Source organism: Plectropomus leopardus, chromosome 3 (assembly GCF_026936395.1).
Source record: "Plectropomus leopardus strain MGB_pleo_1.0 chromosome 3, ASM2693639v1, whole genome shotgun sequence".
Lineage (NCBI taxonomy): Eukaryota > Metazoa > Chordata > Actinopteri > Perciformes > Serranidae > Plectropomus > Plectropomus leopardus.
The window spans coordinates 17,860,034-17,876,536 of NC_142178.1; the positions used below are offsets into that span (position 1 = coordinate 17,860,034).

At 38.8% G+C, this 16,503-nt stretch overlaps 1 protein-coding gene across 1 annotated transcript; it reads right to left on the reverse strand.

Annotated features, from left to right (window-relative positions):
• Nucleotides 1–16,082, reverse strand: gaa2 (alpha glucosidase 2). The gene is made up of 21 exons (XM_042485152.2): nucleotides 15,914–16,082; nucleotides 14,320–14,443; nucleotides 13,039–13,614; nucleotides 12,693–12,838; nucleotides 11,767–11,932; nucleotides 11,379–11,475; nucleotides 10,640–10,759; nucleotides 9,248–9,366; nucleotides 9,024–9,155; nucleotides 8,445–8,555; nucleotides 8,199–8,312; nucleotides 8,022–8,106; nucleotides 7,801–7,918; nucleotides 7,526–7,659; nucleotides 6,272–6,423; nucleotides 6,004–6,152; nucleotides 5,784–5,925; nucleotides 5,005–5,103; nucleotides 3,958–4,122; nucleotides 2,808–2,954; nucleotides 1–1,879 (listed from the first exon to the last, which is right to left on the reverse strand). Exons 2-21 carry the CDS (start codon nucleotides 14,410–14,412, stop codon nucleotides 1,814–1,816), a joined length of 2,931 nt encoding a protein of 976 aa, XP_042341086.1. The 5' UTR covers nucleotides 14,413–14,443; nucleotides 15,914–16,082; the 3' UTR covers nucleotides 1–1,813.
• Nucleotides 16,083–16,503: the final 421 nt, after the last annotated feature.

The following is a 16,503-nucleotide window of genomic DNA, read 5'->3' on the forward strand; positions in this document are numbered from 1 at the left end:
TAGTTTTCATATTGTTCATTTAATTAGATTTAAGCAATTACACAAATATTTCAACACAAGGCTTCATGATAAAAATATGCATTTTCTTTAGTCACAATTTTAGTTACTTTAACACAAGTACAGTAAAATATACTCTCTATTGACATGCTGACAAATATTTGGATGGTTTGCTTTGCAGCACACATGCATCGACGATTTGCTTTGAAAAGGTGCCAGCTTTTCACAGTTAACGTTCTGTGAAAAATACGATAACTTCAAATCAAAGTTTTTCACAGCATCAAGGTCAAATTTAAGCAGAGTAAACTTTGCTGATCTTTAAACTTCCCTCAACCAGCTCCAGAAATGTATCAGGCATTAGGTTTTCATAGCATTCCTGCCATCAGAGGTGTGAGAAACTTCACAGTAAAATAATTACAGAACATGTATAGCTGGTCTAGTATGCTGTAGTTATGCATTAAAGTAATCATCGTGCATAGCAGTACTATGGTCATCTGGACTGAAAGCAGGCTTACAATATAAAGCTGAACAAAGGATCACCTGGAACAAACCCAGAGACGCTCACAAACCCACTAACAGGAATCATAAGGCACCTGTATCTACCTTTACGATACTGCAGCACTAATTAGTGCAAAAATAGACTGTAAACAGCATTCAAGCACACACAACCTATTACATCATAAACCACGTTCAGACTCACGTTTAGAAAGGTAGACCATCCCCTCTTTCACTTATTGCACAGAATCTTTCGGATGATGCTAATTTAAAAAATGCAGATTTGATCTATGAGCTAAACTAAAGATGAAACTGCCGAGCTTTTTGTTTGAATCAGATGACAGCGCAGTTATCAGCCATTAAATAATATGTTCCACACAGATATTTAAAGCAGTGTCCAGACTACTGTAGGTCAGTGTTTACGAGGTGTTGTCTAATAAGCCTTCATGGGGATTTTTTGGCCATTTTTTTTAAACACAGAACTAAAAATATGATTAGCACAAACTTGAGCTCACTCACCCCAGAGTACCTGCTTATCTGGTCATCATTTTGGACAGACGGACAGAATGTTTTGACTCTGTACTGCAGCGCATGAGATATGATGTGAAACAGTGACTTTAGTGCTGACTCTCAGCTTTAATTAGATGGTGTTTGAAGCCACATCGGGTGAACTATTTAGAATTGCAGCCTTTCTTTGTGCAAAAGGCAAAAAGGTATAAAAATTGCAACACCAGTGGCAATACCAGTACCCTTAAAATGATACAGATACCCATAGACTATTTCTACATTTTATGCATTTATTTTTTTTAAATCTGACGCCACAGGTGTGTAGTATAGCCATATTTTTGAACACTTGGGTGGTGTTTCAGCATACTGAACTGCCAACTTGGTCAAATACACTGCACTGGACTTCACCACGCTGCAGACTGTCTGGGTTGGTTACTGTGGTAGCGGCCCAATCACATCTTTCATTAAATCAAAGAAAGCTTTCGGTGATTGTCAGAGAGCAAAATCATACAAATAGTCTTTTTTTTTCTAGATCTGGGTACAAAGAGGATCGAATGCAGGGTATTGTTTGACTGGAGAAGTTTTGATACTACTTGGAACTGGGTTATTTCAGTCAATATCAAATAAGAATACTCAGCTGTACTGTTCACCCCATATTAATGTGAAATTTAGCACTTAAACCTCAGTCATTATTATTCCCATTAATGTTAAATGTTCTGCAGTATGGAGCCAAAACTTAACTGTCCTAAAACTTATAGACTGCACTATGTGCCAGCCAATAGAAAATAAAACCAATGATTGAAGAGCATCTAATTCAATACATCCAGCTGATGGTGAAGTTCTGACTGAGGTTGAGACCGAGATCTGCAACTGTTAACACCTGCAGAGAGAAAACACATCATTATAGCACCCAAAGTTTCCTCATTCTGATAAAACCAAAACATCCTGATCTAACAATTACACAACTCATGTACTGCAGAAGATGCTCTATAACACTAGAGCTGCTTTTAGTTTAAACAATACATTTGCTGAAACCTGCCTACTGTTGCTATAGTGGGATTCAACTCTGTATTGAAACTCCCACCAAGACCATTTCTGTCACACAGTGGTGCAAAGTAATTTAGTACATTTACCAAAGTATTATACTTAAGTATGATTCTGGCATACTTGTACTTCACTTTTTGTAACCCCATTTTATGCTTTTTTATTTTTAACTATATTTCAGAGAGAAATGTTGTACTTTTTACTCCACTACATCTATTTCACACTTTAAATTACTTCTTAAAATAAGATTCTTACAACTAAAAACATGGAGTCATTATACAATATGTTGCACTGTTGCACCAAAAAAGATGTCATAATTACAATGTTTAAGTATTGCTAACATATGTAAACAATAATGTTCCAATAATGTAATGATAAAGTGCAGCACTGACACGGGCCATACTACATAATGAGTACTTTTACATTTCATACTTTAAGTACACTTTGTTGCTACCATCATGCACTTCAACTTCAGTAAAATTTTGAGTGCAGGAGTTTTACAGTTAATGAAGCATTCTTATAGCGTTTGATTGTAACTTTTTTAAGATAATGATGATAATACTTCTTCAAGCACTGCTGATGTATAAATATACACTAAAAACGCTGGCTTTATCTCATGCTGAATCAGTCACAGGACTAGATTATTTTAGAGGCTAAATCCATCTACAGGTTGCCGTCTACATTATGCCGAAGTGACTCATCATGAACATTAAGCACAACAGTCGTTTCCCATTTTCTGCCTGTACGTTCACCTGTGATCTCACCTGGTTGATTCTGTAGGTGAACACTGCATCTTGTGAGTTCACCAGCACTTTGCTTGGCTTCTGCTTCACACCGTAGAAGGAAGCTGTCTCCACGGTGATATAGGTGGCCTCCACGTTGTTATGGAGCACCTGTGATGTCATCACGTTCTACAAAATAAGCAGGTGGATGGGTGTAAGTTACATCACAACACGTTTTAATGATTATTGCCTCAAAACTAGACATTAATGCTTCACCAATCAATATTTGAGTATTGCAAAAATGACGATGTGTAAGGTGAAAGGGGCCACTCATTGATGAAACTACAGAAAATTATTCCCCTTAGCTCTGTTAAGCATTTTAGTGTCTTTCAGGTCATTGTTTTGATTTACATCCGATAATTATACTGTTTTGATTCACTCTTACTACTCTCATCAACCTCATTGCAGCTCTTTTGATTTAAAAAAGTCCTTATAAACCCACTGTACACTACCTGCCCTGCACCAAACAGCAGACAGACAACTTAAGCAACAAAGTTAGCAACTAGCTGATGAACAATTAGTTGTTAAGGGACCTTATATTTCCTTCAGGAGTTAAGTGGAGACCAGATCAGAGCTAAAAAGTAAGTAAAAATTGAATCTGGTTGAAGATGTTAACATCTTCTGGTTGAAGATGATTAGATACAGTACAGGTTTGGTTTGCAGCTTGCTCAACTGTCCCAAAACAAATCAAATTAACATCTTCACTACTACTGTTTTAAAATTCCTGCCCTGCCTTGTGTGTCATTTCTTATACTGCTGTTGACAAAGTATACACAATTAAATTACTCAGTGAAACTATGTACACAAAAATGCTGTTTTAAAGATAAACTTTTTTTCAGTTTTTCTAACATCAAATTAAAGGGGTATTAACGGACCCCACTCTAGAGGATAAGACCTCGGCCTCAGCAGACCAGGGTGCTTCGCTACAACAAAGTTTGTTTTGGCATCTACACACATAATCATACACTTAATCACACAAGTTCAGACACAGTTTGTGGAGGTTTTCAACAGGCACAGAAATGTGGGTAAACACAAACTAAATCAGATAATACAGACTGGACTGAGGCAGTGGAAGTGATACTGCGGGTGGATTTTGTTTTCTTTTAAAGTAAAACTAGTTGAGTATGAGCACCTGAGAAACGTTGAAGATGATGTAGGCGTACAGATTGCTCTCGTAGGTGTCAATGGTCTCTCCGTCATCCCAGAACAGATCTCCACTGGCTGAACCATCGTCAGAGAGAGCGGAGACCAAATGGAGAGGCTGACCGCTGCTCACCCACAGGGTGAGGTTGGGCGCCTGGAGAGACAAATGTAGAGGGAGTAAAAAAAAGTAACATTAGACTGCTGATTGTACAGTGTGCATATGTCAGATCCACCAAACTGTCAGATATGACAAATATTCACTTAACCCCCTGAAAACAGTTTGTATCATCAAGACTGTTTTTTTAAGGCTTAGGTAAAAGGGTTAGTTCACCCACATCAATAAAAGAAATGTCTTTTGTGCTGCAGACAAGAGATAAACATGCTGTTTGAAAAATTTGATGTGTCTTTCCAAAAAAGTGCCCCTGATGATCCACAGACCTCACTGTAAACAATTTTCACTGGAACTACTTTCTACCGAATAAATGGTCCCAATTAAGATGCTGATTAGATACTTATGTGGAGTTCATCTGAAAGTATTTTTGTCAGTGGCATTTTCAGTGTTTGTCAAACTGAAGGAAAAACACTTCACATCAACTATTTTGTGGAGGCAACAGAAGTTTATCACATAACTTTTGCACAAGAAATCAAAACAACAGTGCATGCATCATTACATGCTCCAAGGTAGTAAAGGGACCTAAAATAGATCCTCTGTTTTGCTTGCTGGTGTCACTACTTTTCTCTCTTGTCAAGTTAAGACAACTAGAGACAATCTTAAAACTGTTGGTCCCAATCTGTGTCAGACTGCTAATCAGTATGTTAGATGGAGTGACGAGTGCCTGATGAATCACAATGTCACCATGTAAATAAAGAGAGACAGATGCAAGCAGACACATGGCCATGGTGTCGGCATCTAAACAGATTCTGGACAAAGGGATTAATGCAGAAATCGTACAGTGTAAAAGAGCATGTAGGCGGGGAAATTTAAAATCATTACATAAAAAAAACCAATATAATTTGAGCCAAATATCCCTTTTACCTGAGTGGGTATAACAGAGCCCTCACGCAAATGCAGGTTGATCTTATCCAGAGGAGCCTGGAGTTGAAGGTCTTCACCTTTACTGCGCAGAGAGTCACCCTGAGAAGTAGAGAGCCATATGTGGCCATAAGTTTACTGTTTACGCCACGTTGTTCCCAGCTCATACAGCACTGTGTACTCTGTCAGTCCTTTTCCACCAAACTAGCTCTGGTTCTTGAATCAGTGCCATTCTTGTTGCATATGCATTATGTCTTTTCAAAATACACTCCTGTTTTCACTGGAAATGCACAGTTTCTGCATGTTACATGCGTACAGTCTTTTTCAAAATAAACTTACAATATATGCAAGTTGTTTTCCTTAGGTTTAAGCAACTTAAGTCTGTGGATAGGTTTAGAAAAAACATCATGGTTTGACTTTAAATTCACATGGGAAACAAAAAGCGGGCTCCCAGGTGAGAGTCTGGAGTTTGTTTGAAACCTCCACCTCTCCTCCTGCCCTTCCTACACAGCCTTCCTCACTTTTTATATTGCAGTAGTTGCACGTGTGTGTATCATACCACTGGGAAAAGTTGCCTCTTTGCGCTGGAGTCTGATGCAACAATCACTGACAAAGTGGCGATATTTGACAAGTTGAGAATGAGTTTGGGCTGTTTATTTTGGTCAAAATACTTCTGTTTTTAAAATAAGGTGTGTGAACTGGAACAGAAGTGGTTCCATGTTGGTGAAAAAGTGGTTTGTGTGTTTTGAGCTGAATATCGGTTGTGGGAGTGTGTGTCTTACCGTGTAATAGTCATACCACAGACCCTCTGGAAAGTAACCGTCCACATAGTCGACTCCGGGATCCAGTACTGGTGTCACTAATAAACTCTTCCCCCACATGAACTGTTTGTCGATACCATAGGTTTTTACATCTTTTGGAAACCTTTGAATGACACACAGGATAGAAACAGTAAGGCAAGGATCCTCCTAATCCAGACAAAATAATAAAATGAACACTTACTCAAACATTATCGGCCGTGCGACAGTGTGTCCGTGTACATGTGCATGATGAAAGAGAGTGTAGAGGACGGGGAAAAGAGAATAACGCAGCAGCAGGGCCTGCTTCATCGCCGTACGAGCCAGAGGGCTGAACGCTATTGGGTCTTGAGGCTTGAGAAAAACAATTAAAGACAAAAATGACATTTCTAAAAAGGAGGGAAGAATAGAGTAGCTCCTTAGCATTTCTTTTACTTTTGATTTCTGTTTGGAGCAGTGAATTAGGAGGTTACCTTCATGTCGATGGCATTGTGGTTGCGCATGAAGGGATAGAAAGCTCCCAGCTGCGTCCAGCGGACACAGAGTTCCTCCTGCGGCTCCTCGCTGAAGCCACAGATATCTGCTCCCACCAATGGGATGCCCAGAAGGTTAAAGGTCAACATACCTGAAGGAGACAGGTGGGAAGCATCAGGAGGACATGGAAAGGAGACACTTGAAAAGGTCAACATCAAGAGACATTGAAATGACAGAGAACCAATTTCCAAATATTAAATAAACAATTTTATACACAAGTCTAGGAGATCTAAAAATAGTAATACACTGGTGTGGGTGTTACTCCTCCTCCTCTCTGTACTGCAGTTGACAGAATAAGTACAGAGTAGTGTGTGCAATAAAACATGTTTAACTGCCACCATAATGCAGATGTTTAAAACCTCACAACCTTCAAATTAGCACTTACACAACAACACAAGCAAGTCATAAAATCCTATAAATATATTCCAAATTGCTGACTAGCATTTGTTAAACAACATGGCAATGCCATGGCTATCATATGAAGCTGATTTCTTTTATTTTAGCAACTTTTGCTTACATGTTAGCAAACAATAGTTTGTTTACACAAATACACACACTGTCAAGGAGAAACATTAGCATTTATCTAAAGTCCTGTTTTGGTCCTGTGACTCTTATCAACTTCCCAGAAAATATCTCTCTTTAGCTTCTGCTTTACTCACCAGTTAGTTGCTAACTTTGTCTGTAAGGTGTTTGGTGGTGAGCAGTTTGTAAAAAAGTAGGTTTGTAAGAACATTTTCACTGAAAACAGCTGCATGCTGTTACTGGGAACAAAGCTAGAGAGGTTGAAAGAAGATAGAAAATTTACTTGTGGATTCGTCACTATAAACAACCTTCCACATAACAAACAGTGATTTAATTTGTTAATATACAAAACTTTATAAATAGAGCTGCAGGAAAAAAAAGAAACTTTCTAAGTTGTGGTACTACAGATGAAGGAGCCCTTTTGTTGGTTTCAAACTGATTTTTAAATGCCTGAATAAGCTGAAAAACTAATGTTACTCTCAGTATGAAACAGAAAAAAAAGTGTATGAGTCCATGTGTTTATGCTTTTTTATGCTTTGATAATCATTTTGTCCTATCAACTGACAGAGGCAATATAATATGTTTTTTTTCTGCACCATCAGGCTTCTGTTTAGTCAAGAGATTGATAAAAAGTTGATTTTGCTGAAATAAAAGTAATACATGTGTCTGACCTGCTATAGAAGTGTACAGGTCTTTCCACTGGCTCCTGTTGTCTCCCAGCCAGTGACCAGAATACATCCCCTGACTGGGGAAGGTGGAGCGAGAGATGACAAAAGGTCTTTTGGCCAAGATTCGCTTAAGAGCGCTGGACAAGAGGAAAAAAAATAAGTAAAGAAAGTGGACAGGCAGATTTAAAGAGAGGACACAAATTGTCCTTAGTGGAAAAAGTCTGTCTCTGTGACTGTGTGTGCGTGTGTGTGTGTGTGTGTGTGTTATAGGTCTTGACCTTGCAGATGCCTTGGCTTCCATAAGTCCATAGAGGCTGTGCATATTATAGTGTATGGACTGTTTTTGCTGTGCAGTGGCACACACAGTTTTGGCTCTCAGCAAACCTCCTAGTACTCCTGAAAAGGAAAAAGACACACATTTACATTTTGACAATCACATGTACTCTGTTATTGTGTATTTGGTATGCGTGTTGTGTGACTTGTGCTTGAGATTTCCCACCGGGTGTGTAAGGAGGATTTTCAAGACTGTTTGATGGACAGCCATTGGTAGACCCATCCAGGAAATTTGACGGCTCATTCATGTCCTAAAAAAATGAATATGACAAAAGTCAAGGAGAAGATATCATGACCTGTCAAGAGCCAGTTTTACAATGGTATCTTCCATATCTATACTTACAATCCATAATCCATCAAATGGCACCTTCTCATGGAACCTCTGAAGGTTGTCGTACCACCATTCATGGGTCACATCATCAGAGAAATCAGGATATGCAGTCAGACCGGGCCACACCTGGAGGAAGAGATGGACAATTTCATTACTAACGCACCCTCAATGTTTCCTTTTGACAGCAGAGGACAGGGAGGAGAAAGTAATTGTGTCTTGGGATAATCACTTTTGTGAAACATCATTACAGGGTCTCACCTTCCCAATAAGTGTTTTTCCTTCAGCGTCTTTAATAAAAACGTCCCTCCTCAGCCCTTCATCGTATGGCCAGTATGAACCCTCAGGCTGCGTGCTGCTGATACCTGGGTCCTGCAGGTTGAGACACAAACATCATAAAAACAAGCCAAATCAAACACAACACTGACTCCTAAAACTGTCAGTGGCTGCAACTCTCAGGAAACATCATTCCTCAAACCTGTGCTCTTTTAAAGTTTTTGCTCCATCATCTTAGTGTCAGCTAAAGAGTCACCTTAAACTAGACTTTATTATAAGCCTGGGGGATTTTAAAAACAGAATTAAGGACTTTTTGACCACTGAATTCACTTGTCTGGCTACTGAACGCTGCTAATTTGTTTTAAATTAGCTGATTGTTTGCTTCTGTTTATAAAAAACTTTTTGCTGATTGTTTTAAACTTTTTTGCTGTTGTGTTTTTAGGCTGGTGTTCTTTTAAGTGAAATTTTCCATGTTGTCTTGCCCAAGACTCTGGTTAAATAGAGATTGAATACAATTATACAACACACACACGCATTCGAGAGCGAATACAAACTCCTGTATACCACGATCATGACGTAGCGCTGGTCATGAGCGTGCAGGTCCTTGACCATATCGGGCAGTGTGCCGAACTTTGTTGAGTCAAAAGTGAAGTCCATAAACTGGTCCATGTAGTCAATATCATTCCACTGGACGTCCTTTGAACAAATCAACACACAAAACATGTAAGAAAAAAGAACAAAGAAAGAAAAGTACTGGCGGACACACAACCAAATAGGGTCAACTTTACATGGGGTATCCCATAATTCCTCAGGCTTTTGACAACCTCCCAGGCAGAGTCACTGGTGTTGTAACCCCAGCGACAGAGGTGGTACCCTAAAGCCCAGTAGATGGGCATCGCTGGGTAGCCTGTGAAAACATGGAGGGACACAAAGAGAGACGGGAGTGAGGAAATCATCAATAACAGGAGTAGGAGGTGAGGGAGACAGAAACAGGGAGACAGAAACAAACTGAGGTTTCTCACACTGGACAGAACCACAAAGCAACAGAACAAGGAGACAAACCGAAACAGAAAGTCTGTGGAGTGTTTTCACTGCTCTTCTCTGTGGATCAGACTGTCATACTTGATACAGATGCAGGACGTACAGAGATTTTTCACTCGGAACTAAAACATGAAATCACAAATCTTCTGTAAAGTTTGCTGAATCTTTCCTGTTCATGCACTGTCATGAAATGTATCTCATGTTTTTCTTGAGTTATTTACAAAGTGTTATGGTTATAAGTGGTGAGCAACCTCTGCTTAAAAAGAAAGGAGGAAAGTAGCTACTTGATAGGGATGCCATGGTGAGGGAATCATCCCATCAGTCAATAAACTCATGAAAACACCACTTACTATAACACCGAACATTTTAGATGAAAGGCACTGGTAATGCAAAGCTAACATTCCCCACTGCTACAGGTTGACTTTTATTATTAAGTAGTCACAGAAAAAGTGTTATTAGCATTTACAGGACGGGACAAAATTTGTCGACAGAAGATCAGTTTGAAATATTGCAGTAAGAAATAAAACAAGAAGCAGCCACAGGGAGCTGTTAGATGTGGAGCTGCGATGGAAAAATTCCTTTTTCCTCATTACTGTTATCAACTTCTACCCATTAGCACTGTGTTTAAATCCAAAATAATGCCAAATGTTTAACTTTTCGCTTTGACACAAAATCCTCCACCACTGTCTTTGATGTAAACTCTCCTTATGTTCATGCTGGTTCATGCTGCTACCATGCGCTGCGACTCTACTGCTGCTGTACAAAGCAGACACTTTCGGTTTATAATAGCAGCATCTGTCATCCAAATAAGTTAAGTAATTGATTAAAAAAGCAAAACAAAGGTGGAGGCAATAGGCAAGAAATGTCATCAGCGTATGCCCAAAAAACATGCAACACCTGTAACAACGACTACCATGGCAAGCCTACAGAGAGGCATTCACACTTTCACAACCTGAAGCTATTAAGTATGTCTGTTAACACTGAAGTATGTCTGTTAACACTGAAGTATGTCTGTTAATGCCATTTTTTTTCATCCAGGTATGATATGAAGTCAATAGGTGGATTGTTGCTACAGTCGTAAAGTGTAACTTTACAATCCTTTCACAGTCTGTAAAACAGGGATATGTTAACCTACTGACCTATGACTTCCATATATTGTCCAATCACTGACGCAGGATCAGGACCAAGGAAAACGTAAAAGTCAAGGATTCCACCAATAGTGCGCCAGGTGAGTGCTGGAGCGGGCTGAAGGATCACATCTGAAGAAACAGAAAAACTAACGATGAAACATTTGGTATTTAAAATAAATTCCTTCTAGGTAAGATACAATTAGGAACCACTGGGAGCAGGTCTATAAAGCTAGAGAGCAGATAAAAAACTAAAGTGCGGGGGATATAATCAGTGGCTAAGAATACATCTAGAGCTAAACAACTATATTTAAAAAGAAGCACTGATTATCTCTGCTCATTAACACATCTTGTTTGTGAAACAAAAAATAAGATCTGAATTATAACATTAAACACTGATCTTTGATAACCCTTATTATGATGGCAAAGGGAAAACAATGACATTGCAGTCTGACTAAGTTTGAAACTTATTAACCCTTTCAGTCAGAAACACTCCGTATCTGCATTAGAAAATATGACATGAACTCAGAATGACCTCTTTATGCAACACTGAAAAGTTGATATTTACTGACACTGCAGTCACGCTTCTGTGACACTCCACAAAAGTCCATTTAGGGACTTCTGTTTTTTTATAACGTTGCTTAATGGTGTCATATGAACAGCTGTGACACTGTAAGAATCAGCTACTAGTGAGTAAGATTGCACGTAGTGAAACCTGAAGTGGAAGTATCAGGGCGACTAACTGACTGACCCATTGCATTGCTGTTCAGCAGGAAGAATCCGTGTGCGTTCCCACCGTCCTCCATTGCCAGATAAAATGGATGAGCTCCGTATAGGTTTGTCTGTTCCTATATTGCAGAGAGAGAAACAAAATGAATTTCATCTTATTTGTATAAAGGTGAACTGCACATTCAGTCAAGCTGTAATCCCAAAAAGCCATATCCTAAAATTATTTATATTGGCCCTTTTCCACAGAGGACATTTTGACATGCCACAGGAGGGAAAAAAAAGTTTACATAATTTAATTAACTTTTGATTTTCCTGCTAACAGTTAAATATCTGTAATAAGTTTGGACATCTGTGTCTGTGGCTAAAATGTTGTGATTATAAACAGAAGACAAAAGCAGGTGTTTTCATACCATAGGAGGCACATCTCTTGCCCACATGGTGAGTGTGTTCCAGTGGACATCATGCAGGAAGGTGGAGCGGTGCTCGCCCAGCCCGTAAATGAACTGACTTGGCAGGGAGGTGGATAACTGGAGAAACTGATCCGCATAGAAGAGAGGAGCCACGGTGGTGTTCAGACTAACAGGAGAGCGTTGAAAGAAGAAACAGTGTTATATTGTTAATTATTATTTCATAACAAACAGTGTTTTTTTCACAACTGAATGTGCCTTAAAGGGATAGTCCAGGTCTTTAAAGTGGTACTTGTCCAAAGTGAGTGCATAACATACAATAGATGTCAGTGACACAGAAGCTACTGTAAGTGATGTACTTCTGTTGAGGGGCTGGCAACAAAATGTATTTTAGCCACCTAAAAAGTCCCACCTAAAAGAATCAATATGAGTTTAACTGTACGCTGTATTCTAAATATTTTCACTACTTTACCTAGACGCAGACAGGTATTTTTGATGGGAAAAACAGTGATTTTACATTGCTGAAAACAGGAGCTGCTGGTCTACCACTACCTCAAACAGTTGCTGTCTGACAGACAGGTTAAGGGGTGAAAATATTCCAAATACAGCATACACTTTAACTGTTACAGATTTTTTTGGTTGAGATTAGTTGAGGTGGTTAACACATGTTTTGCCGCTGCCCCATCCACAGCAGTACAATGCTTAGCTTCAGCGTCTGCACCCCTGCTAATTTTCCAAACTGGGGGTGTGCCAACAGACATCTACTGTAGCTTACACACTTACTGTGGATAAGTACAACATACACCCACACTTTAAAAAAATCCAAACAATCTCTTTAAGCGAGTTTATCTAGTATACAGTACAAGTCTGATTGTAACCGTCACCCTTTCTTAACCCAACTCAAAGTGGTCTATTCCAGTCAGACTTACAGCACTGCTCCTGTCGAGCTTCTCTTCACGATGAGACCAAACGGCTCCTTTGAAAGCTCTATGATGTAGTCTGGACTTTCTGCCTTCGTGGTGGCAGCGGGAACAGAGATTGGAACCTCAAACCGTGAACTTGAGGGATCTGTTATCTAGATCGAGAAACACGAGGAAAAACAAACAGTTTGTAATTACCAGAGAATTATCAGAGGTGTGTAATGAAACTTTATCAGCTGACCTATAAGCACTTCATGACTGCTTTACACTGACCTGGTTCAATCAAAGGATTGGCACAGATCTTATTAGCCTATAAATTTGTTGTTTGCTCACTTTAATAATGGAGGTCACTCACCCTAACACGAAGCCGTGTGTCTGTCTCATGTCGAATCTCCACTTCTAGAGAGAGGATGTCTGCTGGGTAGTAGGTCTTCACCTCCCTTACGAGCGTGCCTTTCTGTCCTAGCGCTGTGTCGTTTACAGACACAAGAGAGTAGGAGGGAAAATCCTGAGGGTAGAAACACCAAGGGATTCCATTTCTCCCTGATGGGCGAGTGGCAGAGGAGGAGGGAGAGGACGCGGGGATAAAGCAACAGTTCCGTGCCTCACACATCTCTCTGGTCACAACCATCCCTCTTTCAGGGTAGCAGTCAAACCTCCACGCCTCAGGGATTAAACTGCAAGCCTCACGGCGGAAAGCAGCTGCAGTGTCGTTTACTCCTGTTTCTACTTTAGAGTCTGGTGTTTGTGCAGGGGCCGGTGACGGGGGTCTATGCGGCTGTTGGGTGGACGGACGGTGCAGCCAGAACATGGTGCCTAGTAACCAGCCTCCACAGAGGAGCAGCAGCAGGCAGCCAATGACCAGGAGACCTGTGGTGACGGAGCATGGCGGCCTCCGTGGAAGCAAAGAGGCTTCCTCAGGCTCCGGCACCTTAAATCACAACAAAGACATCAAATAAGAAATACATTATAGGAGTAGTCCTTTTTTCACTGTAATAAAACAGCTGAACCTTTCCAACATTTGTAGCCATCAAAGCGACAAAGATATTTTTTTTAACCAGGAAAGCCTCAATAATATTAAAAATGTCTTGATTAAGAGTATCCAAATCAGGCAGCAATAACAAAGTGTTACAGAATTAAAACATAGAAAACAGGTAACACAAACAATTCCTACAACAATCTAAAGTGGCATCTTGAAAACAATCTGCAAAAACAAAAAGGAAATTGACGAGGGCTGCAACTCACTAATGGTTTCATTATCACTGATTATACTGTTAATGAACTGATTCATAGTTTGGTCAAATGTTTTTTTTTGTTCAACCAACAGTCTATATTCAACATTTGGTTCCCTATCACACGAGTCAAAGAAAAGGCAAAAAATCCTCACAACTGAGAAGCGAAGGCTAATAAATTACTGTTCATTTGATCTCCTAAGAAGAACAAACTATTATTATAGAACAATAAAATAATGAGACTAACATATCTAGATTCTAAATCATCCCAAAACATTTACAGTCCGAAGAAAGAGCATTGTTTTTCTGCAGAAATGAGAAGAAACCAACACTTTGCACTTTTAAAACAAGACTGCAGAAAGTTCGAGGCAGCGAAAGCAGTCTACGTTAACATATGAACTCACTGGAACTTCTTCATGGACAGGACGAGGCTCTTCTGACAAAACTGCATTGGAAAACTGGACATCTTCAGGGTTCAGCCGCTTGTATGACACCATCCTGATAGTGTATGTTTGTCAAAGTGAGTGGCTGAACACATGAGAGACAGGAACAGAGACAAAAGAACAAAGTTCAGTGAAATGAAAAATCTCATTTCCTGCTTTTAGGAGTTGATGGGAGAAATTTGTATAAGAACTGGTGAAGTGAAAATGATCTGGCAGTTATTTTTGATTATTTAATTTTAATACTATAAAAGAGGAATAATGTAGTCTAACAGAAAGCAGTTGATTTGCATAAAGCAAAAATTATAGGGAGCACACCGCAGTGATGGAATTTTACTAAATACAATGACTAAAATACTGTACTATGAGTGCAATTTTGAGGCACTTGTACTACTTCTGACCATTTCCATTTTCTGCTACTGTATACTTCTACTAGTTACAAGTTATTTTTCGAATTCAGAATAATACAAAATATTATCAACAAAGAAATTATGATTAAATTAAGCTGTTGTGGATTGTAATAAAAACTATAATGGTCCCTTTGTGTAATGTATAATCACCAGTGGTAAATAAATAGTAAAAAAAAAAAATTAAGTAAAAAAATGTTTTTTTTGCAATCTGCTACATTAAAGTGGTGCATATTTTGGTGCATCAATGATTATTATGCAAAATCATAATCTGTATAATTCTGAAATGGGCCATTCTGCAAAATGAGTGCTTTCACTTTGTTTTGGCTTTTTTTTTAAATAAAGTATATTTCGATGTTAATGCTTTTGTACTTTTACTTAAGTACAATTTTGAATGCAGGACTATTTCATCTAACAGAGTATTTCTACACTGTGGTATTACTATTTTTACTTAAGTAAAAGATCTTAATACTACATCAATAACTGCTATAGTTGTATTAAAAAGTTAGGGATTAAAGACGAGCATTTCTGTAGGTTCATTACAGTTAACACACACACACACACACACACACACACACACACACAGACAGAGACACAGCAATGAACATTTAAGGACAAATCAAGTAGAAAAATAGCAAACATTTATGTGCAATTACACCGTCATTATCTACTTGGTATGTATAAGGATCATGAGTAGATGGTAAAGTCATGCTGCGTCTTTAACTGCGGCAAGTTTACCTTCATCTTGAGGTCACACATGGATAAATAGCTGTTGCTATTATTTTTAATAAAAACCGAACAATGCATTGGTGTGTGTCTGAAGGTCGAGGCCCGTGCTGATGTGACATGTTGCTCATTTTGTTGAACGAGCATTATGTTGTTGTTAGCTAACTTTAGCTAGCCCCTTCAAAGAAAATCATTTGAATGTCAAAGTTCACTCAGGCTACATTTGACTCATTGATATGTAGTTTTAACGAGCACGACGTTAACGTGCTAGTAATGAAAAAAAAACATACATAACTCCCCTGAGACCGACCGTCGTTATTGCACCGTTATAACGTTTATTAATGTTAGCTAACTTTAACAGTGTAACTTGTAGCTAACGCGAGCTAACGTTCGCTGACAAGGACGTTAACATCAACATCGCTTACCTAGATATCCTTTGATTCTTGCAGACAGAAAAACACACAGCTTACACAGCAGTTTTTCATTTAAATAAATCTATCGTTAGCTAAATAATCAGTAACGCTGATAACGTTAAACATCTGCATCGTGTGCGTCTGTTTATCTTCGTGTCGCGTTCACTGTACCTCGTTATTTCAAATACTTCCGTTTTAATGCGATCTGTAAACTTAACTCCAGATTATATCTACACATGTTATCGCTTATGTCAGCAGCGGTATGATATATAAAGATTACTCAATTTTAAATTATTATGTTGTCTACTCTTTCTTAAAAAAAAAAAAACAGGGTTCAGGGGGAGTGTTTCCACGGTGCTGCGTTCAGGATCAGCTCAGGGTGTTGTAAAATCTTTAAACAATAAGCCCTGCAGCAATATAGCGTCAACAAAAGAGGGCTAGGATGTCTCAAAAAAGTTTTTCTGAACTGACTCCCAGAAAATATGGTTTAAATGGAAAATAGATCTTCCTTTTCTTTGTGAAAGTAGAATACAAAACCAGAGGTATAAATATTAAAAGAGTATAAAATATAAATGAGCACTTCATTTTTATTTCTGGTAGCA

Bases quoted from the DNA above. Each gene is read 5' to 3' on its own strand.
- gaa2 (XM_042485152.2), bottom strand. From the start codon at position 14,412: ATGGTGTCATACAAGCGGCTGAACCCTGAAGATGTCCAGTTTTCCAAT. The intron at 11,933-12,692 runs GTAAGTCTGACT...CTCTCCTGTTAG, and splicing joins AGCTCGACAGGAGCAGTGCT to TCTGAACACCACCGTGGCTC. The intron at 10,760-11,378 runs GTCAGTCAGTTA...CTGTTTCTTCAG, and splicing joins GCTGAACAGCAATGCAATGG to ATGTGATCCTTCAGCCCGCT.